At 25.2% G+C, this 24,067-nt stretch overlaps 8 protein-coding genes across 8 annotated transcripts in view; 4 read left to right on the top strand and 4 right to left on the bottom strand.

The window, feature by feature from the left end:
* The window catches only part of Phum_PHUM125630 (Citrate lyase beta chain, putative), a gene marked incomplete at both ends in the record, with an annotated part of 1,859 nt that extends 1,656 nt beyond the window's left edge, over window positions 1-203 (top strand). The window contains one exon of the mRNA XM_002424255.1: window positions 109-203. Within this exon, the coding sequence (XP_002424300.1) occupies window positions 109-203 (95 nt within the window). The remainder of the gene's footprint in view (window positions 1-108) is intronic.
* Window positions 204-1,958: 1,755 nt separating this feature from the next.
* Phum_PHUM125740 (uncharacterized protein) lies at window positions 1,959-4,236 on the top strand (the record flags this gene model as incomplete). The annotated part of the gene is made up of 10 exons (XM_002424256.1): window positions 1,959-2,052; window positions 2,129-2,232; window positions 2,312-2,383; window positions 2,460-2,576; window positions 2,648-2,953; window positions 3,028-3,242; window positions 3,325-3,493; window positions 3,569-3,768; window positions 3,844-4,001; window positions 4,118-4,236. 10 exons carry the CDS (start codon window positions 1,959-1,961, stop codon window positions 4,234-4,236), a joined length of 1,554 nt encoding a protein of 517 aa, XP_002424301.1.
* A 23-nt stretch (window positions 4,237-4,259) lies between these two features.
* Phum_PHUM125750 (voltage-activated ion channel, putative) lies at window positions 4,260-6,003 on the bottom strand (the record flags this gene model as incomplete). The annotated part of the gene is made up of 2 exons (XM_002424257.1): window positions 4,260-4,309; window positions 4,476-6,003. The coding sequence occupies 2 exons, from the start codon at window positions 6,001-6,003 to the stop codon at window positions 4,260-4,262; spliced, it is 1,578 nt and encodes a 525-aa protein (XP_002424302.1).
* Window positions 6,004-6,962: 959 nt separating this feature from the next.
* Phum_PHUM125760 (transmembrane and coiled-coil domains protein, putative) lies at window positions 6,963-11,483 on the top strand (the record flags this gene model as incomplete). The annotated part of the gene is made up of 10 exons (XM_002424258.1): window positions 6,963-7,102; window positions 8,766-8,964; window positions 9,057-9,240; window positions 9,325-9,553; window positions 9,670-9,714; window positions 10,208-10,455; window positions 10,540-10,712; window positions 10,795-11,013; window positions 11,099-11,280; window positions 11,357-11,483. 10 exons carry the CDS (start codon window positions 6,963-6,965, stop codon window positions 11,481-11,483), a joined length of 1,746 nt encoding a protein of 581 aa, XP_002424303.1.
* A 2,083-nt stretch (window positions 11,484-13,566) lies between these two features.
* On the bottom strand, window positions 13,567-15,324 carry Phum_PHUM125770 (uncharacterized protein; the record flags this gene model as incomplete). Its single annotated transcript, XM_002424259.1, has 2 exons — window positions 13,567-15,169; window positions 15,203-15,324. 2 exons carry the CDS (start codon window positions 15,322-15,324, stop codon window positions 13,567-13,569), a joined length of 1,725 nt encoding a protein of 574 aa, XP_002424304.1.
* A 284-nt stretch (window positions 15,325-15,608) lies between these two features.
* Phum_PHUM125780 (uncharacterized protein) lies at window positions 15,609-17,497 on the top strand (the record flags this gene model as incomplete). The annotated part of the gene is made up of 7 exons (XM_002424260.1): window positions 15,609-15,675; window positions 15,828-15,945; window positions 16,028-16,286; window positions 16,407-16,743; window positions 16,834-16,982; window positions 17,077-17,285; window positions 17,377-17,497. The coding sequence occupies 7 exons, from the start codon at window positions 15,609-15,611 to the stop codon at window positions 17,495-17,497; spliced, it is 1,260 nt and encodes a 419-aa protein (XP_002424305.1).
* Window positions 17,498-17,510: 13 nt separating this feature from the next.
* Window positions 17,511-19,273, bottom strand: Phum_PHUM125790 (WD-repeat protein, putative; the record flags this gene model as incomplete). Its single annotated transcript, XM_002424261.1, has 7 exons — window positions 17,511-17,563; window positions 17,638-17,803; window positions 17,880-18,083; window positions 18,175-18,383; window positions 18,564-18,737; window positions 18,911-19,040; window positions 19,163-19,273. The coding sequence occupies 7 exons, from the start codon at window positions 19,271-19,273 to the stop codon at window positions 17,511-17,513; spliced, it is 1,047 nt and encodes a 348-aa protein (XP_002424306.1).
* Window positions 19,274-20,164: 891 nt separating this feature from the next.
* Phum_PHUM125800 (uncharacterized protein) lies at window positions 20,165-21,759 on the bottom strand (the record flags this gene model as incomplete). Its single annotated transcript, XM_002424262.1, has 6 exons — window positions 20,165-20,333; window positions 20,419-20,637; window positions 20,727-20,910; window positions 21,005-21,241; window positions 21,335-21,590; window positions 21,721-21,759. The coding sequence occupies 6 exons, from the start codon at window positions 21,757-21,759 to the stop codon at window positions 20,165-20,167; spliced, it is 1,104 nt and encodes a 367-aa protein (XP_002424307.1).
* Window positions 21,760-24,067: the final 2,308 nt, after the last annotated feature.

The following is a 24,067-nucleotide window of genomic DNA, read 5'->3' on the forward strand; positions in this document are numbered from 1 at the left end:
AAGTAAATCAAGAAAAAGGACAAGTAAGATTATTCATAAATTAATTGATACAATTCAAATGATAGACGAAAACAACAAACCTTAAAAGAATGGAAATTTTTTAGGGAGCTTTTACATTTGAAGACACAATGATTGACATGCCTTCTGTTAAACAAGCACAAAATATAATGGAAACTGCTAAAGCTGCTGGAAAAATTGAATAACTTTCATCTTGGCTTCTTTATGTTGCTGGAAATAATTGTAACTAAAACAAATCTTATCATGAGTTAAACACAATTTTAAAATTGTAAGTATTTTTAAATCATATAAATTTGATTACCTTAAAATAATCTTTTTTTTTATTACTTAATTATATAAAGTTTAATGAAGTTGGAGGTTTTTAATTGTTTTTTATTGGAAAAGTTTTTGTGAATTTTTTTAATATGTAATTTTCATGCGATCGTGAGTTAAATTTTAATTATTTATATAAAAAGAAATTAAATGAATTAAACATCATTTAATTTATATATTATTGACATTTTGGAAAAAAAAAGTTTTTTTTTTATTTTTATTCCTTCTACAGTTTATGTTAAATTGTTAAAATTAATACTTTCAAGCAATGGATTTAGAATCGAGGGAAACGAGGAGAATAAAAAACAAAATCTAGGAATACTAACCTGTATACGAACGTGAATGGAAAATTCTGGAAAATTCTGGAAAATACTCCAAGTTGTAAATGTTGATGCATCGTACTACATAAAAATATTACCTGTAAAGAGAAAAAAAAACAAACAAATATTATTTATTGATAGTTATTTAAGTTATGACAATGTTTTAAATCTGAAAATGTTATTTATTTTCTATGGCAACGCAGTAAATATTATTACAATGTAAAACTAGTGCGTATAAATAAATAAATAAATAAATAAATAAAAATAATAATAATAATAATATTTTTATTTATTATTTAATAATAATTTTTTTTTCTTTTTTTTTTTTTTTTTTAATCTCACATGTACGTACATTTTATAATTATATAATTTTTTTAAAAAATATCATTTTTCTATATTATTATTATTATTATTTTACTATTGAATTGAATTTCGTATTATCAAAATAATGAATGAAAATTAATAAATTTATTAAAAAATTTTTTTTTCATTCATTATTAAAATTTGATTAAAATTATTTTTAAAAAAAATTTATTTAATAATTAATTGATTTTTAAAACGAATTGATGATGATTCATTATTATTATTATTATTTTCAAAAAAATTTTATTATGTACTTTATTAAAGTTTTTAATATTAGTAAATTGTAATTATTAAAAAAAATTAACATGTAAATAGGTGGAGAGGGGAGAGGGGGAGGCTGGTAGAGACTGACATTAAAAATTTCGTGACATTCATAATGTCATTTGATTTTTTTTTTAAAAATCAGGGTAGGATTAAGAAATTAATTTTTTTATTTTATTGTTTAATTATGTTAATTGCAAATTATTTTTTTTAAATAACTTATTAATTATTATTATTATTTAAGTATAAAATCAGGACTTGTAATTTGTTATTAACTGTTATGTTTACCCTCAATTATTTTATTAATTTAAAAAAAAAATTTGTGAGAAATAATTTTTTTTTTTTTTTTTTTTTGTAAATTTCTTAATACGATCCTGATCGTAAATGTCTAATTAATTTTAGTTTATTTTTTCTGTCAATTTAATCAATTTTTTTTTTTTTTGTCATGTAAAAAAAATTTATTTTTAACTAAAATTTTATGTAAAAAACATTAAAATTTAAGTAAAATTATTTATTTAAAAAAAAAAAAAAAAAATGAGCAAGGTAAAATAATAATAATAATTATTTCTGTTAGTGTGTTAAAAAAAAAAAAAAAACGTTATTAATAATAATAATAATAATAATATATACGTATTAATTAAATGTTTAATGTTTTAGCAACAAAGTGTATCTCTTGCCCGTAAAATGGCAGGAAAAAAAGGTTTAACAGCACAGCTTCAAGTTGAAGTTAATAACGAAGAAGATTGGGAAAAACTTTTATATCGTGAAGGTTTAATTGGTAAGATTGAAAACTCTTTTAAAAAAAAAAATGGTAATAAAGTTATGTAATAATAATAATAATAATAATTTTTTAGTTGTTGATGTTTATTCGGAATGGAGTGGGCCATGCATTGGAATGACTGGAAATTTAAAAAGAGCAAAAGTCGATTTCGGTGGTGATGCTTTACATTTAGCAATTGTGAGAAAATTTTTATTTATTTATTTATTTATTTATTTAAATAATGATAATTTATTTATCTCATGTCAAACTTTTCCAGGCAAAAAATGATGAAATACAAGCGTTGTCAAGATTTAGAAATAGAAGCGAACCCACTTGGTTATTTATTGCGGTAAATAAAACTTAAAGTAACAAAAGAAAAATTTATATAACTTAAATGTTCTCATGGGACTTTTTGTAATTTTTAGGGGGGACAATTGGTGACATTAATATTCGGAGCAAACGCGCCTAAATTGATAAAAACAATAGATACAGAAATTAAAACGGAATTAAAAGTTTTAAGAGGGGAAACATGGAGGAGAGGAGTAAATTAACATTTAAATATTTTACTAATTATTTTAATGATTATTATTAATAATAATAATAATTAAATTAGGTTCCTATCGATGAATTATGCGAAGAAGAACGCGAACGATTGGAAACGTCGGAAAAATTAAAAACGGAATCGGAAAAAAGAGAAGCTGAAAAAAGATTAAAAGAAATCGAAGAAAAACGTTTTAAAGCTTATCATTACATGTCCGATCAACTTTTATACGAAACCGTTATTGTTTGTTTTCCTCATACGATACATCCAGAATATGGTTTAACAATAGCAACAGATATAGAAATGCTTTGCCGCGCACTCTCCATGTACATAACTCATCAAGTTAAATTTGTTATAACGAGAGAAATTTTCGACGAAGTAAGATCCTTTAATCCAGAGGATTATTATAAATACATAAATATATATATTAATTTTTTAAAAATTCGGATTAGGTTTTTTATCGCGGTAGTTTAGAACCCACTCCGGATCTTTTAGAAGATTTATCACTTGGACCTTGCGTCATAATGCTTATTAAATCTCAAGTAATTGCCGCACCCGGTCAAGAAGGTGAAAAAAAACATAACGATATTGAAAAACTTATTTGTGAAGCACTAAATGGAGTTACAATAACGGATGATGAAGAATTGGTTATTCCTCATCCTCAAAGGTTAATTCAAATTTTTTTAAATAACAATTATTATTATTATTATTATTTTTAACTTTTAATCCCGACACGATATTAATTACAGCATACCGGGAAAGAATTTATACGTTAGAAAAATAAAAGTGGATGAAGAAGAATACGAGGAAGAAGAAATGCACGAAGAAACGACAGCAGTACCGGGATGCTGGACCCCCGCGTCTTATTTAACAAAATGTGCTGCTGTTAAATATTTCTTCCCGTTAAGAGCTGAAAAGGTACAAAAAAAAAAAAAAAAATTCAACGAAATTCAAAAATTTTTTTTATCATTAAAAAAAATTTTCTGGTTTAAGGTGATGGCACCAGAAGAACCATCAAATCCTCCGAAAGTTGTCATCGCTTTTGATGTATACAAACAAAAAGAATGTTTTGAACTCGTTGAAGAATATCACGATGATATTCTCCACACGGGATATTTTACCAGTGTTGATCCCGAAACGGCTGAACATTTATGTAACACACCAGAACAATATGCTAAATTAGATCATAATGAGTACGTGTTTAAATTATTATTATTATTATCGATATTTAAAAAAAAACAAGTGATAACCATTACGTTTTTATACAGTGCGTATAAGCTTGTTTTTGTCGTGAAAAAAACAAAGAGCGAACCTTTACTTTCACTCGCTGGTCTGGGAGCAGTTTATGTAAGTGCAGATGAAAAAGTTGGCATGGCTGAAGCCGATGCATTTTTCCCTCCCGGACACGTTCCCAGATTTCGTAAACGTGAGTTTAATTTTTACTTCGTTTAAATTTTTTTTTTTTTTTTGAATTTAAAACATGTAAAATTTTAATTTTTTTAGTTGAAGCTGCTGAATTACGAGCGATGCATGCGCATACAGTGCAAGTGGAAGAGGTAGTGGAAGAAGAAGAAGAAGAAGAAGAAGAAGCCGACGAGACTGAAGAACAGGATGAAGATGATTTGATGGCTTTATTAGGCATGACTCCTGTTACGGAATAAAAAAAGTTAAGTAAAAAAAATTATCATTTTATAAACCCCCCCGCCCCGTTTGCATTTGTTGATTTTTCAAAGTCTATAAATTTTCAAAATAATTAACGAAAAAAAAGACAAATTTAAATTAATTTTATATATATATTGAACAAAGAAAAAAAAAATGAACACAAATAATTAAATATTAATCGATTTTAAATTCGTTCGTAATTGTTCTTTAGCAATTTGGGTTATTTTATTTTTAATACCGGGATACTCGCTGGTACAGGTTAAAAAATCTTTTGTACTTAATACGTAACATTCGGACATTTCAAGTGCAATCGTCGTCGCACGATAATAATTATCATTAAGATTAAATGCAGACAAACCAAATTGTCTTCCCTCGTATAAATGACCGAGTTCTTTTCCTTCCGCCGAATAAATTGCGACGGTACCGCGATATAAAAAATAAAATTTTGTCGCTTTTTTACCCGATCTGGAAATTATGTCGCCGGGTAAAAAACATTCCAATTTAAGTTTTAAACAAATCGAATTTGCCAAATCCGCGGGAACAATTTTAAATATTGAATAATAATTCATTAATAAGGGTTTACAAAGAAAACTCGCTATCTCTTGTCTGAAAGGCGGTGATAACGTGTTCAATATTATTTCCTCTCTGAAATATTTATTACCGAAACGAAATTCAAAATATTTTTTAACTTTTTTATGTATGTGTTTGGGTAAATTTTCTTGTACCAAATATTTATGAACCTCTTGAATCATTTCTTCGTATTCGATGAACGAACTACTCGAAAAACCAGAAATCTGTATTAGAAAACCCAAAAGCAAAGTGTTCGATATGTAACTGGTTATGAAAACGAAATTAATGAAAACCATGTCTTTCAAACTCGATATGCTAAAATGATTTGAAATACCGGATTGAAAACAAAAAATGGTCGACACCAAATAAAACATGGCCGTCTGCCTGTAAAATGTATTATTTCCTTTTATGAAACCGTTTGTCAATTCACCAAATTCGTCACCGAATAAAATTGTGTACATCATGCAACTGAGATATTGAATTAAAAGAAATGTGTACAATAAAAAAAAAACAACTCTGTACGTTATTTCTGACCAATTGTAAATTTTCGATATGTGTACAACGTATTTAGACACGTCGAAAAATTTAACGAATTTTAAAAAAATGACAAATTTAAATGACGGATATTCTTTTAAATCAATTTTGGATATGAAAACTAAAAATTCAAATGGAAAAGACCCGATAATGCTTACGTAAAAACGAAATTGTTTTATATAATGATAAAATATTCTACGGGATTCTAATGACACGTTACGAGTTTCCGTATCTAAAAATCCTGTGAAAAAACGTAACAAAGTGACATCGATCAATTCGAATAAATCGCAAAAAAGTGAACATATTTGATACCAATACGAGTGTAAAACTTCATCTCTAGATTGTGATATAAAATATGAACGTATGGTCATACCTAAAAACATTTCCAACAGCATACCTATTTCCCAATATTCTCTAAATTTACTATATGGATGTATTATGTAATAATGTTGTGATAAATGATTTTCCTTTTCGAATAAATATCCCGACGTGCTTTTTCTCGTGCATGTTTTCCTACCATTTTCTTCGGATATTAATAATGATTCACGCCATTTTCTACGTAACGTTTTAAATCTTTTTGTCGATGGGAAAAATTGTTGTAATACATTTTTATCTCTTGTAAATGCGCATACGTGTTCAGATTCGTTTTTTTTACGTTTCATTTTTCTTTTTTTTTTTTTAATTACAAGAGAGTAATAACAGTTTTAACGTATATAATCATAACATCTGGAAAAAGGAAGAAAAAAATATTATTATTATTATAAGATTTTAAAAAAAAAAATTTAATTAATTTGTATTAATACTTACCAAAACAAGTTAAACAAAACAATTTTAATTTTTGGACCAATAAAATTCGTTTCCGGTAATGTCGGCCATTATTAATTCTACTATGCCGTCACATCTAAAAAAAAAAAAAAATTCATTTTTGAAAAATAATAATAATAAACGATATTCAAATTTTAATTATCACTTTTTGAAAATTATGTTAATTTTATACAAATAGATAATTTACGTTATAATAAAAAATAAAAGTTTTTTCCTTTGAAAAGTTAACACTTTAATTAAAAATTAATTTTTTTATAAAAATTAATCAATAACGGACAAAAAGAATAAAAAAAAAAAAAATTTTTTTTAAATATTCATTAATCGCGGAACGATAATTAAAATTTAAATATCGAAGGCTGTGGATTTTTTTTTTTTTTTATTATAGAAATACATTTGAATGCATTTTTATTATATCTATGGTCGGTCAAAATGGCGTACGTTAGTTTTGGTGTCATTGTCGAACAGTGTTCAGGTGACAAATACATTTTTCCATTACTAATTACGCTTATTTGTTCCTTATTGTAACTGTTATGACTTATTATTTATTTTTAAACGTTTACAAGTTTTGTTTATTACATTTACTTCCATTTTTTTAGTGATATTATTCAATAAAAATCAAAATAACTTGGGTGTGGAGATATCTATGAATTGTCAAAGTAAATCAGTTTATACTCAAAATGAATAAATAAAATCTTATTATCAATTTTTAATTATTTCATTTGAGGGGGAAAAAAAAAAAACGAAAATTTTTTTTTTTCCATTTTAAAAATTGATATATTATTATTCAAAATGAAGAATGGATAACCTGCAAGTTGTGTCGGGGAAGGGCAGGCCAATAAATCGAAATGTGTCCCCTATAAGACAAAGTTTTAATAATATGTCTGGAATAACATCGAGTCCTGGACCTTCCGGAATGAAGGTTTCACAAAACGTGTTGTAAGTTTCAAATCCTGTTTTATAAAAAAAAAAAAAAAAAAATTATCATTATTATAAAACATTAAATAGCATTAAATTACAAAGGCTACCCAAATAGATAAATATTTATTATTAGGAATGCTAAAAAAAAAAAAAAAACAATTAAAAATTTATGAGTTTTTTTTTTTTTTTACGATAAACAAATCCTAAATCTTTTATTCTATAAAAGTTTCTTTAAAAAAAAAATATAATGAAAAACATAAAATTAAATTTGTATTTATTTAGAGATTCTATTTTAAATTGTGTATACTTCACAATTTAACTGTTTAATTAATTAATTGTCATCATGAAATTTTGTGTTAAACAGGAAAAAAATACAATTTTTGATAATTTTATGTTCATCATTATCTTAATGTTTATCTATAGAATGTTTCGGATAGAAAAAGTTTTTGTATCTTACTTATTCCATCATCTATCGAATTCGTAATTCGTCTGTCTATTAACTGGGGATAATTTTTATAAATTATCTTCAGTTATGTATTCCTTGCAATGATTGTATCCCCTGTATCCCAAAAGAAATTAAATTCTTACATATCAACAACATTTAAAACACAAAAGAAAGAAAAAAAAAATTAATTAAACATAACTTTTGTTTTATGTACTTTTTTTTTTTTTCTTTCTAATCTCATACACAAAAGATTATTATTATTATTTTTTTATTATTTTCTTTTGTTTATGAAGGTTATTGGAAAAGTTTTAAAATAAATAATAATTAATCACCATTTATTAAAAAATCATTTACGATTATATTCGTTATTATAATTTTTTATTTACTTTACTCGAAACGATAATTTTAAAAAGGTACTACTGATTATATGACGATGAAATTTTTTGTAATTTAATAAAGAAAATAGTAATAAAAAAATTGACAGTTTTTATAGCTTTCAAGACATTAATTATTGAAATATATAAATGAAAAAAAAAAAAAAAAAAATCATTTTTGATTTAATAAATAGATAAATGTGCTTTTATTATTATTCTCGTGCGCTTTATTTTAAATTATTATTATTATTATTATTTTCTAATAAATGTTTACTTTTTATATAGGTAAAGACATGTTTTATTGTGAAAAGCTCTCTATTAAGGACAAAAGGGTCAAAAGTAAGATTCTTAAGGTCATTTGGTTTTGATTCCTTGATTGCCTATTTTTTTTTATTTAATACTATTTTAATACATTCTCTTTTCACTAGAAGGTTTTCTTTAACATTCAGGATTATTATTATTTTAATGTGTATATATATATATATTTATTCTCTCTCTCTCTCTCTCTTTTTATCACAGGGGCAAAAAATTATTTTCAGGTAATTTATTAATTGTGTCATCATTATAAGTTATAAATTTTTACAATTTGACCTCACATCCTCATTACAAAAAAAAAAAAATTTAATTGTGACTTGGCATTCATCTCTTTTTTTTTTTTTTTTTTTTTTTTTTATTTTATTTAAAATATTTTTCAAGTTCTATTAAAAGATGAGATTTGAATGTGAAAAAATGTTTTTTTTTTTAAATTATTAATCCCAAAGATATTAACAATGATTTAATTCTTTAATAATTAAACCAAGTGAGAGCTTTTGAAAATTTACAAAAAAAAAAATGAATTAATTTTCTTCTTACCTTTTTACAGGCGATCAGGTGATGGAAACGGTAGTAGTGGTAGTGGTTCAGTTGCTTGCATTGGAAGTTCATCTTCTTCTTCTGGAAAACATCGGAGAAAATCACCAACAATTCTCAAAAGAGAAATCGAAAGCACAACTCCGCACATTCCTTCAGCCGATTTATTGCCTGGAAAATCATTAGAAGAATCAATTACTTTTGACGATTCGGTACCGTAAATCATTATATAAATTTTTCCCCTTTTTTAACCGTACTTATTAAATTTTCTATTAATTGTTTTTTTTGTTTGTAACAAAAGCAGGATGTCTACATTCATTCTTCTTCGCTTGCGTCTAATGGATCATCCGAACAGGTTTTGATGGCCGATGAGCCGGATAGTCAAGTGCCTGATATGCATCGTCAACGATCTGCAGCTATAGAACACATACAAAGTAAGATCTCAAAGACAATGGACCAAATTCGAGCTGAACAAACGACACGTGATGGTAAATAATATATATATACAATCAATTATTTCTATGCCAAAATAAATTTCTATTGAAAAATTTCATTTAAAAAATTTTTTCCAGATAACGTTAACGAATTTATAAAATTAGCCACGAATGCGGATAAACAGCAAATCCAAAGAATAAAATCAGTTTTCGAAAAGAAAAATCAAAAATCTGCCCAAATAATATCTCAGTTACAAAAAAAACTCGAGACTTATAATAAAAGGATCAGGGATATTGAAAGCCAAAAACTTCACACGAGCCACCGACAACCGAGAGAAGTTTTACGGGATATGGGACAAGGATTAAAGTAAGATTTACAAATCTCTCTCTCTCTCTCTCTCTCTCTCTCTCTCTCTCACTCTCTCTCTCTCTCTCTCTCTCAAATCAAAGGAAATCAATTATTAATTAATTTTTCTTTTATAGAAATGTCGGAGGAAATATTCGTGATGGAATATCAGGCCTTTCTGGGTGAGTAAGATATTTTTCCCATACGTACCTGTTAATGTCGACTCGGCAATATTATATCCTGAAAAGAAAAAAAATATATATTATTATTATTATTATTCGGATAGTAAAAAAAAAAAAAAAATCACGTGACAAATTGAAAATTTGTTTTATTATTATTATTAATATTAATTTTGAATTTAAATTGATGTCATATAATTTTTTTTAATGAAAAACAAACAAGCACGTATTCGGTTTTTTTTTTTTTTTTGTTATTTACTGTCACCAAAATATTCTCCCGAATTAATAATAATAATAATTATTTAAGGTAATTAATGTTAGATTTATTATCGTGCATGAAACAAAACGTTGGGAATTTTTTTTTTTTTTAAATGATTATTATTATCATTCAAGTAGTTGCGTTTTAGGTTGTGAAAATTGTTTAATTTTGAAAGTTTAAAGTTTTTTTTTTTTTTTTTTTAAGAGGAGTTGAAAAGAAATTTAAATTTGATTACAGAACTGTGATGTCTAAACCGAGGGAATTTGCTCATCTTCTTAAAAATAAATTCGGTAGCGCTGACAATATTAATTCTTTGTCTAGAAATGGAGAAAATGGTAGTACAGGGGAAGAAGATAAAACTCATCACGGAAGTGCGACTTTACCCGGAAATTGCACTTTAACAACAACAACGACAACAACGGCTACAACGGTAACAACTCAGGGATCAACTCCGGGTAATACGAAAAAATTTGCTTCGGATGAAGGTAAAAAATTTAAAAAAATTTCATTTTTTATCAATCGTTTGTTGTTGTTGTTTTCTAAGGTTTTTGTACGTTTTTTTGTTTAAGGTTCTCCTTGCAGTTCGGTAACGAGTGAAAGTTTACATTTAGGACAAGTCACACATCATCACACTTCCCCCAGGCATAATAGAACATCATATAATTTAGATCCACTTTTTAGAGAATTACAAGAGAGAAGAGAAGAAATTGAAATATTAAAAGAAAAATTGGAAAATTTAAAGGTTTTCTTTTTATTTTTAATTGTATATGTAAAAGGTTTGGAATCGTTTTTTTTTTATAAATTGTCAAAATTTTTCCTCGCAGGGAGTTCATCAAGAAATTCAATATTTAACGATGGCCATTCAAGAGGAAAAATTTCGTAGCGAAAGATTAGAGGAACAAATAAACGATTTAACCGAACTTCATCAAAACGAAGTTGAAAATTTAAAACAAGCGTTAACGGACATGGAGGAAAAAGTACAATATCAAAGCGAAGAAAGAATAAGGGATTTACACGAAATGTTGGAAAATTGTCAGACGAAAGTGAGGAGAGAGAGAGAGAGAGGATGGGATATAATTTTAACGAATTAAATACAATAAATGAAAGAAAAACTTACCGTTTTTCCAGATATCCAAAATGGAACATCAACAGGCTCAACATCAGCAATACGTCACACTCGAGGGAATAGATAATTCTAATGCTCGTGCCGTCGTTGTCAAACTCATAAACGTTTTATTGACCGTTCTTCAGGTTGTTTTGTTGTTGGTCGCCACAGCTGCGGGAATATTGATGCCTTTTTTAAAAACTAGGTATTGGACCTTCTTCTTCTTTTGTTCTCTCTCTCTCTGAAATGAAACAATAATAAATTAATATTTTTTTTCATAGGCTAAGAATTTTATCGACGTTAGTTTTAATTGCTGCAACGGTTTTCGTATTGAAACAATGGCCGGAAGTTCGAGATGTTGGAAATCATTTAATACGTCATATAAAAGAAGCAGTTTCGGTTAAATAAAATTGGAAAACGGTCTCGTTATAAATTTTTTTTTCTAATTCATACGTTTAATATGTAAATGTAATTGCAATGAATGATGAATGAATGTATGAATGAATGAATGAATGATAAAAATATTCAATTAATTAATTAGGTAATCAATTCACCGATTTTTTTTTTTTTTTTTTTTTTTGTTAAATGTGATAATTAGTGTTATCAACGATAATAACGTATTATTATTATTATTTAAAATTATGCATCAGTGAAATTTTTATTTATATATATATATATATATATTTCCAGTTAAATAGAATTAGGTGTTTCGCGAAAATCGAGTGTCGGAATTAGTTTATTAAAAACAATAAAAAAATTATATATAATATATATAAATATGAACTTTTAGTATAATTGACTATATTATAAACTACGCTGTGCGTTAATAAAAATTAAAAAAAAATGAACATTTAATGGAGTTAAATTTTAATTTTAATTTAGTTTAAAAAAAAAACCCGGTTATTGATTTATAGTAAAAACTCAAGATAGATAGAATTCAATTTTTTTGTTTTTTTAAATTGTAATTAATTTAAATTTATTTGTATGTGAAAAATTATTATTATTATTATTTTTTTTTTTTATTTTATTTTATTTTAAATCATTATTATTATTATTATTATTTATTTCGTTTTAAAAAAAAACTTTTTATTAAGATCAAAATTTTGAATGTTTAATTTTTTACCTCATTGTTGAGGTAAATTATTAAAAAATTATTATTATTATTTATATGTGTATGTATAGCAATATTGGTTATGTGATACTAGAAAATTTACCGGATAATTTTTTTTTTTTTTTACAACGTCTTTTAATTTTAATATTTGTTTCAATTATTATTATTTATTTATTTAATTACATTTTTTGTTTTTTTTTTTTTTAAATGAAATAATCCGTAATTAAAATGTATTTTTTTTTTGTTTTTTAAATGTTTATTTACTATGGTAAATAATATCTGTGATTAAAATAAAAAATTATGTTTAGCATTTTTAATAATTAATTTGTTTTATTATTTGATTACCTCTCATGCATTCCATTAAACACACATAATCTTAATTAAAATTTTACCCTAAAAACATCGAAAAATTTACTCTGATTTATCCGTAAAACATAATATCCAAGGAGGTATAGAAAAAAATAAAATTCAAACAATGGATTCCCGCTTAAAATAAAATGTGTGTCAGGTAAAATATACAAGGTCGACCTTGAATGCAAAAACGTGACCATGAAAAATTTTCACAAAATAAAATTTTAAAACTGGTGGCCTTGTATTCAAGGTCGACCTTGGTTGAAAAATCATGACCATGAAAATTTTCACAAAATCGAAATGTAAAACCAATGGCCTTGTATTCAAGGTCGACCTACTTTTGAATAAATCGTAAACGTTGGATTTTCGCGCTCAATGTCATTTTTAACTTAATTTTTAATCGAAAATTTTTTTCCGATTTATCCGTAAAACATAATATCCAAGGAGGTAAAGGGTAAAATAAAATATATATATTTATATAATATAATAATTTTATATATATTTACATATTCAAATATAATTTTTTGTAAATTATTCATAAGTAGAAAAAAGAAATAATAATAATAATAATTTTTTCATCCTGTCATATATATATATATATATATATATATATATATATATATATATTTTAATATATTATTTTGTTAAACGATCAAAAAAGAAAAAAGAATCATTTATCGAAATCCTTTTTGGTCTGCGATACAATTTAAATAATAAAATTTTTTTTTTTTTTCTATTACTTTACATATAATAATTTTTAACGAGTAGTTGTTTACTGTCTAAAATATTAATTAATAAAATCACATAATATATATATATATAGTTGTGGATTAATAATTATTGATAATTAAATGACAAAACCAATAGCAATGAATAATGCAGACGAATGCACAAAATAAAATTAATTAAGTCCTAAAAGTTCTTTTTTTTTTTTTTTTACTTTTTTTCAACAATATTAGTAAATGTAATTTATTGTTTTAATTTTTATTTTTTAACCTAAATCAATTAAAAATCCTTTTGGAATTGAATTCACAAAGGAGCAGGTGTTGGTACACTCATTAATGGAGACTCTAAATAATCCAAATTTTGCAGTACAGGAGGAGTTTCTTCATCTCTGGCAATTTTCTGTTGGAGATCATGATATAACTGATGAACACTTTCAATATGCTGAGATGTTGGTTCCAAAACTTTGATCAGCGTGTGAAGTCTGTTCGGAGGTAGTTTTGAATGAATGTACCACATGAGTTTCAACAAATGTCTTGTTACACTTTCCCTGGCTAATCCTGCCAAAAAGAATTCATCAAAAATGACTGTGCAAAAATCCTCTGCTGCAAATTCATCGCTCATGTGTATCAAATGAGATACTAGTAAATGAAGAAATGGATCTTCATAAGCTCTGTCATTGTCGCATGTAGCTAATATACCTAAAACTCTCATTAAACCAACTTTATCTTTTAATTTGGCTGTGTGAATAGTGTAATACATGGCTAAAATACTAGCAACACTACTTTCAGTAACATAAGCTTGACATGCATCTGGAGCAGGTCCGGAATGTTCTATAATTGTGATAGCAGATTCTCTTTCATCAGGTGGCAACTTGGAATTAAGTGTTCTTACTTGATCATCAACCATTAGAGACATTAATGCTGGCATAAATTTAGTCACAACTTGACAATCTAATTTGGGTTCTTTAAATTCTTGTGTGTCAATCATATACCATGCACTTAAACCGAGGGCTAACATTCTAAGCAACAGTATCAAAACTGTGTTGTCTCTAGGCAAAGCTTCATTATGTATTAAATGCTGCAAAATTTTTATGGCCGATTGAGCTAAAAAATTTATGGCATAAGGATCGCACAAAGTCATCGATAGATCTCCCAAGACTTGTTCTTGTCCTCTTTTAATGCTATCTAAGAATCCTTGTAATTCCCTGGATCTTTTTATATCAACACTTTTCTCTCTTATACAGGCATCTAAACACCAGGTAAATTTGTGACAGGGATCAACTGATATTATGTCCTGTATTTCAAGATCGTGGAGAGCCATCAATAGCTCGGCTCGCAATGTACAATAGTGCACATTACTAGTGCGAAGAAACAATGTCCTCAAAAATTGCAAAACCATATCGTAGAGTTTGACACTTGTACCAATCATGTGTGCCAGCTTTTGAACAACCTCACTTTGCCTACGAATTTTCGGAGATGAGGAAAAAAACAAATTATTTAAATTTAGGTGATCAAATAAAATATTTTCTTTATCTTGAATGTATTGAGATAGCAATGGAGAAACCTCATCTCCAAATAATGATTGATTGTCTCTCCAAATTTGTCTTTTAACTTCTGTATCGGTATCACTGTACAATTCACGGTCTCGAACTAATATATTTAAATACTTGTCATCAATATGTGGAGTATTTCGCAATATACACATTACCACGGGCCTTAATTGCTTAAAACGAACTAATTTAAAACTTTTCGATAGTAAATCCTTTAATTTCCGATCCCTATCTCGACCTTCTTTATGACCGATTTCATTTATATGAGCAATAAGCTTTTCTCGCAATTCTTCTAAAACTGATGTGTGAAAATCCAACCTTCGAATACCGTGTAAATCAAGAAGAGGAAGCATTGGTCTTAACGATGGTAAAAGAATTCCATTATCTAACTGAAATTCTTCAATGGCTTTTAGTGGATCCGTACAACTTGTTAATGCATCCCTTAAAAATTTTTGACCAGGTATATTTACTTCTTCTAACGTTGTTCCAGGAACTTTATAATGAGTACTCATTGTTTTATTTTGTTAAGCTCGTTAATAAAAAACTTTTTCTTAAAACTGATTGAAATTACAAAAAAAAAAAAATTAAACTTTTTTTTTTGAAACACATAAACACGACATGGTAATAAACAATGTATTGTGTCGCCATCTATCTAAAAATAATCTTTTATAGGTTAAGTAACTAAACATAATTGGATGTTCTTTATATTTTCGATTTTAAAGTCTGTTAATTTAAATTCAAATTTAAGTTTTTTTTCCTTTTAAAACATATTTATAAGTTTTTATCGTTCATTACAATGAATTATAATATTATTAAACATCCAAAAAAAATTAAGCGTTTACTATTGCCTTGTTACGGTCGTAGTAAGTGTTAACTGTCATTTATTTTTTAAAAGTTTAAGTTTTTTTTTAAAGCTTTTTTTTTTCTTTCTTCTTTTAATCAATAAAGTACGCATTCAAAAAAACATTTAAATAAACTAATTATTATAATTAATTGTTAATTTTCATACTTACAGGTAATTTCCATGTTTTGGGAATAGAAAGCAGTTGCGATGATACCGGGGCCAGTGTTGTTAATGATTCGGGAAAAGTTTTAGGAGAAAGTCATTGTTCTCAATCTGTAATACATGTAGAGTTAGCACTTCAATCATGAATTAACTTTTCGTATATTTTTCAATAATTTTTTAATAACATTAATGATTATCTTTTTATTTAGAGCAGGTGGAATATTGCCACACGTTGCCTCAGCATTACATAAAAATAATTTAAAACATGTTGTAAATTCAGCTATGTTGCAAAGTAAATTGAAATTTGAAAATCTCGATGTGATTGCTGTGACAGTCAAACCTGGATTAATTTTATCATTAACAGAAGGTGTAAATTATGCCAAGAATCTGTGTACTTTGTACAACAAACCATTAATACCTATTCATCATATGGAAGCTCATGCATTGACTGTTAGAATAATCGATGAAGTATGAAAACATTTTATTAAAATGATTAACAAATAAGAATTACAAAAATAATGATTTAAAATCATTGATTATAAACATGAGTATGAGTATTATTGACTTTTTCAATTTAATGGTTTTCAGGTAAAATTTCCATTTTTAGTTTTTTTATTATCAGGAGGTCACTGCATTTTAGCTCTGGCAAATTCTGTAAGAAAATTTTATAAACTAGGAGATTCAAATGATAATAGTCCAGGACAAGTTTTTGACAAAATTGCAAGAAGAGCCAAACTCATAAATTTAAATGAATTAAAGGGACTAGTTGGTGGAGCGGCTATCGAAAAGGCTGCCAAAACAGGAAATCCTACAGCAATCCCTTTTTCCCAAACAACTTTAAAAAGTCAAAAAAATTGCAACTTTAGTTTCAGTGGATATATAACATCTGCCTATAATTACATTCAATCCCAAGAAATAAATTTAAGTAAAGTATATTTTAAAAAGTTCATACAAGTTTTAATAAAAATCTTGAAATTAAATAAAAATGGTTTAATTAATTATATTTACCCTGCAGACCTTTCACCTGATGCTGTCATTCCTGACATAAATGATTTTTGTGCAAGTTTTCAATGGAGCCTAACAACACATTTATGTCAACGCTTAGAAATGGCAATAAAATATGTGGAGGAAAGAAAATTATTAAATGAAGATGAGAAACGTTTGGTAAAATAATTGCTTTTTTTTTTTTTCCTATTGTGAAATTAAAAGAAAATTTTCTATTGTTTTTTTTGATAATTAATTAAAATTAAATTAATAGGTAGTGTCAGGTGGAGTAGCATCCAACTCACTGATTAAAAATGCCTTGAAATTTGTATGCAATCATTATAATTACAAAATATTTATTCCACCTCCTAGACTTTGTACTGATAATGGAGTTATGATTGCTTGGAATGGGGTAGAACTTTTAAAAGAAAATTTCAAAATGATTTATCCTCATGAATTACAATCTATCGAACCTCAAGCAAAGTAAACAAATTTTTAAAGTCTTAATGAAAGTAGTAAATTCTGATGGTAAAATGGACTTTTAAAATGTTTTTTTTTTTTTTTTTTACAGGAGCCCTTTTGGAGAAGACATATCAGATGACGTGGCCAATGTTATGAAAAATTTTACCTTTTCAAAATCTTCCAAGGTTAAATTGCAAAAATTTATTGAAAATGCTCCAAATTCAAATCTATAATGTCCGTTAAAATTTATGCTTCAATTTCTCCCATGTATAATTGTTTATCACTAGAACAGGATAAAACTAAAACAAATTTTATTTGATTAGTTTCCAAACCCAAAAATTTTAAACAATTCAATTTTATTTCAATGACTTACTTATTGGTTCTTTGGGATGAAATTTAACATCGTTCACACTTCCATTGTGCCCTGGCAATTTATATAAAATTCTTCTAGAAGTTGTATCCCAAATGTAAACAAAACGATCTGCAGAACCTGCAGATATTTTTGACCCATCTGGGGACCAGCAACATCGAAGCAAATTCTACACGCATGTTAAAATTTATTTATATGAAATGCAGTAGTTTATAATAACAAAAAATAAATGGATTAATAAATACCTTTTCAAAATTATGCTGATGTCCTGTAAAAATTTTGACACATCTTTCTTGTGGAGCAAAAGCTCTTACATCCCAAATTCTAAGGGAATTGTCCATGGCATTTGATAATATATAAGAACCATCTGGCGATAGTGAAATTCCAGTTATTGTATCAGTGTGACCTTTAAGTTCATATAAAATTGAATTTTTTCTTAAATCCCACACCTAAAAAAAAAAAAAGAAAAAAAAATTATTTTCATTTGAAATATTTAAGTAATTCGCTTTTAATAAAAGTTTATATAAATGATATACTTACCTTTAAGTCATTATCAATACCACCAGATATAACTTGTTCTGCTGTATCATTGAATGTAACAGATGTTACTTGATATATATTATTTAGTGTCACACATTGACCTTTTTTTCTGGGATCCCAAACTTTTATAGAACAATCATCTGAGCCGCTTACGATTTGAGTGGGACCTCTTCGAGCTGATTGGCATGAGTTGACAAAGCTTGTGTGACCTAAAATTATTATTTATTAGAATGTAAATTTTAAATAATTAAATGACTTATTTCATTTTATTGAGATCACACATCAAATTCCTGCAATTTTTAAATGAGCACAAGTAAATGTAGATATATTTAAGAGAAGTGTAAATTTTTAATAATTAAAATTATTAGAAAATATAAATATATACATACCCTTAAGTCTTTTAATTCTTGTTCCTGACTCGATATCCCAAATTCCAACAGTCTGGTCGGTACTGGCAGTAAAAATTGAATTTCCATCTGTTGAAAAGTGCAATTCCATTATTGCACCACTGTGTCCAAGCATCAAAGAAATATTTTCACATTCTCCATATACATTCCATAAAACTGTAAAACAAAATTTAAAAATTTAATCTTACATATATGTATTCTGAAAACGCGATTTTGAGAAAAAGTGAGATTTTGTAAATTAATATTTCAATGTATGTTGAACATAAATTATAGAATAATAGATATTATAAATAAAAAGTTTGATTTTGATAATTAAATTAAATTCATACAAATTTGCCTGTCAAAGCCGGCTGATGCCAGGTACTGCCCCTCCGGATGGAAACCAACGGTGAATATTTCCCCTAAATGTCCTTCCATAAGCATTATAGGAGACATTAAACTTGAAGTTCTATCAACTCCCTAAAAAAAAAAAAAAAAAAAAAAATCAAATTATTTTATTTTGAATTTAATTAAAATTAACTATTTTATGTAACTTAGTAAATGTACTTTCATTTTCATCCGCAATAATAATTTAAACTTACCGCTGGAATAACCGTTTTTTCACGGGAAGATATAAGTGCAACATCATTTTTCGGTTTTTTATTAATTAAAGCCAAGCCTAATTCATCAGTAGTTGATTTTCTTTTTGTCATTTTTATCAAAAAATAAAATACAATTTTTAATAAACAATAACAGTTAGTTCGCCATTACTTTACCGTACTAAACGTGAGTCTAGACTTTTGTCGCAATTTTAAAATCACGTACTTTATTTTTTTTTTTTCAAAGGTTTTAAAAACAAAACTACAAAAATTTTCAAACTATGAATTCTTACATTTATTAAATTAATCGTAAAAAAACTTACCTTAACTTAACTTAGTACTGGCTACCTAACTTTTTACTTTTTTTTCATCATGCTTTAATGTAACTAACGTATTATTTAACCGTACAAAATTTTTTTGATATTTTAAATTTTGCTCATAACTTCCTTATGCTGATTATAATTCCATAATTATTCTATAAACGCTGTCATTTAAGGAATAAAAATTGATGATGACCAATAAAGACAATCAATAAATAATATAATAATTTTTTCACACTCTATTTAAATAAATTCTAGAAAAATCACAGATATGTTTTCCTATGAGAATTTTTTTTTTTTTTATCAATAACAGCAATAAAATAAGCCTTTGAAATTGAATCAATAGCATTAAACTTTCTGTTATACACACATTTGTAATAATCATTTCTTAAAAGCTGAAAATTTTTGTACAATAAAATTAATTATATTATTAAATATTAAAAAAAAAAAAAATTTAGGAAAAAATAGGAACCCATAACATAATTGCATCCTTCACTTTTTGAACACTTCAAAGCACGGCACAATTCATCTCTTGTACAGAGTGTACAATAATAATTTTTTTTAAATAAATTCAAATAAGGCTATCTAATATTTACAAAATTATTAAATATCACAGTGTGTCTTAATATATCTGGGGGCCATTTTAATGAGAGCTGAAATAAATTTTATTTTAGAGATTTAATTTTTAAGTTCTCCAAAGTCTAAAAAAATTCAGTAGCCACCATTTTGGAGGTTGCAAATCAACGAGTATCCAAGTGTAAAGTCTTTTACTTTCAAAAGATATTATTTTGTATTTAAGATTTATTAATCCATCTTTATCATATGATCTCTTACCCTTATCCATTAGCTCAAACCTAGAAAAATTTATAAGACATAAAAAATATAAAAAATTTATTAAATTTCAATTTAAAACATATTGAAAGTTATCAATTATTTTACCTATGTGGATTTGGAGTTTGTTTCGCATGAGGTAACATAGTATATCGAGCAATTGTAGGAGGATACCTAGATACATGCAAACCTTTTCTTTTTAATCTACTATATAAATCATCATCTTCCCCTCCCCAACCCCAAAAAGAATTACTAAAACCGTTAATGAGTTTAAAATGATCTTTACTTAATGCACACACACCTCCAAAAATTCCTTTGTAAGGCAAACTAAAAAATTTCAATTAAAAATTGAATTATGAATATTAACATATGTGATAAAGAAAAAACTAAATTAATTTCAAAATATAAATACTTACCGGTAATTAAATTTATCAACAGCTACTGACATGTGTCTCGGCTGTTCTGGACAAGTGTACAAATTTCTATCATCTTCTGGAATAAGGTCTACGTCATGAAATATATAGCAGTCAAAATCATTAATTTTTGACCCTTCTGTGAATCCAACATTTAAAAGTTTACCTCGATTAAACGGATCATCACCTTGAATAAAAAACAAAAAACAAAGTTAAGTTTAAATTATAAGAAATTTTTTAAAACTGTTTGAAATATATTAAAATATAGTAAAAATACTTACCATCTTGTTCAATAACAAATATTCTGTACTCAATTTGTTGTTTCATTAACAATCTGTGAATATTATTTAAGAAAATGGCTAGTTGATAAGGTCTGTTACGATAAGGAATGACTAGAGCAACTGTATATCTAGGTTTACATTCTTTCGGTCTGAATACACCTCCAGTCTCTAAACCCTCAAAATCTTTTTCCACATCGGAAAAATTTTGAAACATTTTTCTTATATTTATGGGTCCTTCTACAAATGAAACAAAAAAAAAAAACCATTAAAATTAAATTTTAATTAAAGTGCACAATATAAAAATTAGATTAAAAAAAAAGAAAATCATACTCAAATTAGGTGGTACAGGAGGACAAAGAGGGATGTTTTCTGTTAACTTTTTAGTAAAATACAATGTGCTATTCTGAGTGTAAGTTCCATTGTAAAACTCATCAAATTTCTCATACATTGTCAAATTTTCTGTTGGATATCCTAATTTAATTTTTGATGAATTACCAAAAAACCATGGTTCAAATTGATGAGAATCTAATGTAACCTGACGCCAATACTGTATTATTAATAATGTTGCTACCACTGAAAATGTTACCTAAAAACAAATTTGATAAAATTTTCGTTAATTAAAAATACATTTTGACATTTTTTTAAAAATTCTTTTACTAAAATTAATAAATAAATATAACAATAATTTAAATTTTACATTTGAAACATGTTCTTACCTTTATAAGATGTGTTTTAGTCCACTGAAAAAGTTTCATATCTCACAGAACTCAACAATTATAAACAATGTTTCTTAACTTGAAATTAATCATCTGATAATTAAAATTAAACAAGAAATCAAAGACTAGTAGAAAAAAAATAAAATAAAATTATGTAATTTCAGACTAGCTAATAATACATTGGTTAAATTAAATTAAACTCAAAATAAATTAAATTTTTTTAAAAGAAATTAAAAAGTTTCAACCAAGATGTTCCGTTATTCAAATTTTGTAATTTATAAGAAAAAAAGAGATTATTTATCCTTTAACACAAAAAACTGTATTATTGGTGTTCTGTTTCAATTTTAAAATCATTTCTACAACCCAATTATTACAATATCATTAGCTTCACTTTCATGATAATTATATGAAATTGATCCATAAAATTGCTGATAATTTATTCAAAAGTGCTACACCTCCAGTCGACATTTCAACATTGTAACTTCAAACTTGTACTCAGTTTATATTTTCGATGACAAACAGATTGTAAATTAATCATTTATCTGAAAATAATAATTTCACCTTATTAAAAATAACAATAATAATAATAATTAATGTATTTAAAAGGAAAACAAAAAGAACAGCAATTAAAATTAATTGAAAATTTTATGATTGCCTCAAGTAAGAACAAACATGTTTGAAAAATGATTGACCAATCAGGGGGAAAAAATTTTTTTTTGTTTTATAACGATTTACTTTAAAACAGCTAAATTGAAAAAAAAAAAAAAAGAAATTAATTAATTAACTAAGTATCGATGAATCGAAACAATCGAAATAAAAAATGCAAGTTGACAATAAATCATTATAATAATTTAACACAATTTAAATTGTTTTAATTAGAAATAAAAATATATATGTATATATCCATAAACATTTTTAAAAAAATCAATCAAAGATTTACTTTTTCAATAAGTTATCATTTGATTTAAAAAAAAAAAAAAAAAAAATCTACACAGACCTCTCTACAAGTAATAAAATGAAATTTTCTATCTTTATAAAACTTAAATTTTTCTTATTCATACTTAATAATAGATTATTTAAATCTTTTCAAAAGAGAAAAATATAAAAAAAAATGATTGATAATGTATTACCTTATCTTTCCAATACCTAATAATAATAATAATAATAATACTTTCAAATGGTGATAAATAAATCAATTGCAAAAAAAAAATATTTTGCAATTGATATAAAAAAATTTTTTAAAACTTATCTTTAAATAAAACCTTACTTGTAAATTATAATTTTAAATATAATTATAATTAATCATTTCATAATTAATTAAAAATAAACAATCAATCATAATAATAATAATAATTTATATAAAAACAAAATACGAAAAATAATAAAATTTTTTTCTCTCTTTTTTTTTCTTTTTTTTTTTTTTTTTTTTAAATCAAATGATTTCAATAAATAATTATAAAATTTATAATAATAATAATAATTTACTTTCGATTATAAGTTTTGACATTAAAATAATTTACTTTCATTTTCTAACCTTGTCTTTTTTATAAAAAAAAAAAAAAAAAAAAAATAAACATCATTTCTTTTTTATCCACCATTTAAAATTAAATAAATTACAACATTAATTATTTTTTCAAACATTTTATTTTACATTAAATTAAATAAATTTTTTTTTTCCACTACTACTATTTATTTAATAGTTTTTAATTTGATAATAATAATAATAATAACGATAAAATAATATTATTAAAAAAAAAAAATTTTCTTTTTCAAATATGTTTCAAGCACGTTTAATTTAATTTCACGTATACTTGAGTCTCTTCAACCATCGTATCACCAAATATTCATTTTAAATTTACCTCTATGGTTTTTTTATTTTTTTTTTATTTTTTTGGATTAAAACTTTAATTATTTAAAATAAAATAAAAGAAATTTATTATATTTATTAAATGTTATTTAAAAAATTTAAAAATTTGATTAATCAACTTATATTTAAAAATATCAATTGATAAATAATATGTAATATCATATTGGAAACAAGACTCCATGTTTCATACCTTAAAAATTTTTTTTTGGAAAACTTTTAACACTAAAAACAATTTTAAACTTATATATTCTTTTTCATTTACCATTATTATTATTATTATTACTTTAATCTTTTATAAAAACAAAAAAATAAAAAAAAATACTTACTTACCTGAATTTAAAAAAAAATTAATTCCAATTGTTATTTTGGAGAATTATTAACATGGCTGAAAAATTATTATTATTCCTGTTAACAATTTTAATGATTAATAAAATATTATTCTCTCTTTTTATTTAAATAAATATATTATTTTATAGTAAA

The sequence above is a fragment of the Pediculus humanus genome, genomic scaffold (genome assembly GCF_000006295.1).
Source record: "Pediculus humanus corporis 1103172107475 genomic scaffold, whole genome shotgun sequence".
NCBI lineage: Eukaryota > Metazoa > Arthropoda > Insecta > Psocodea > Pediculidae > Pediculus > Pediculus humanus.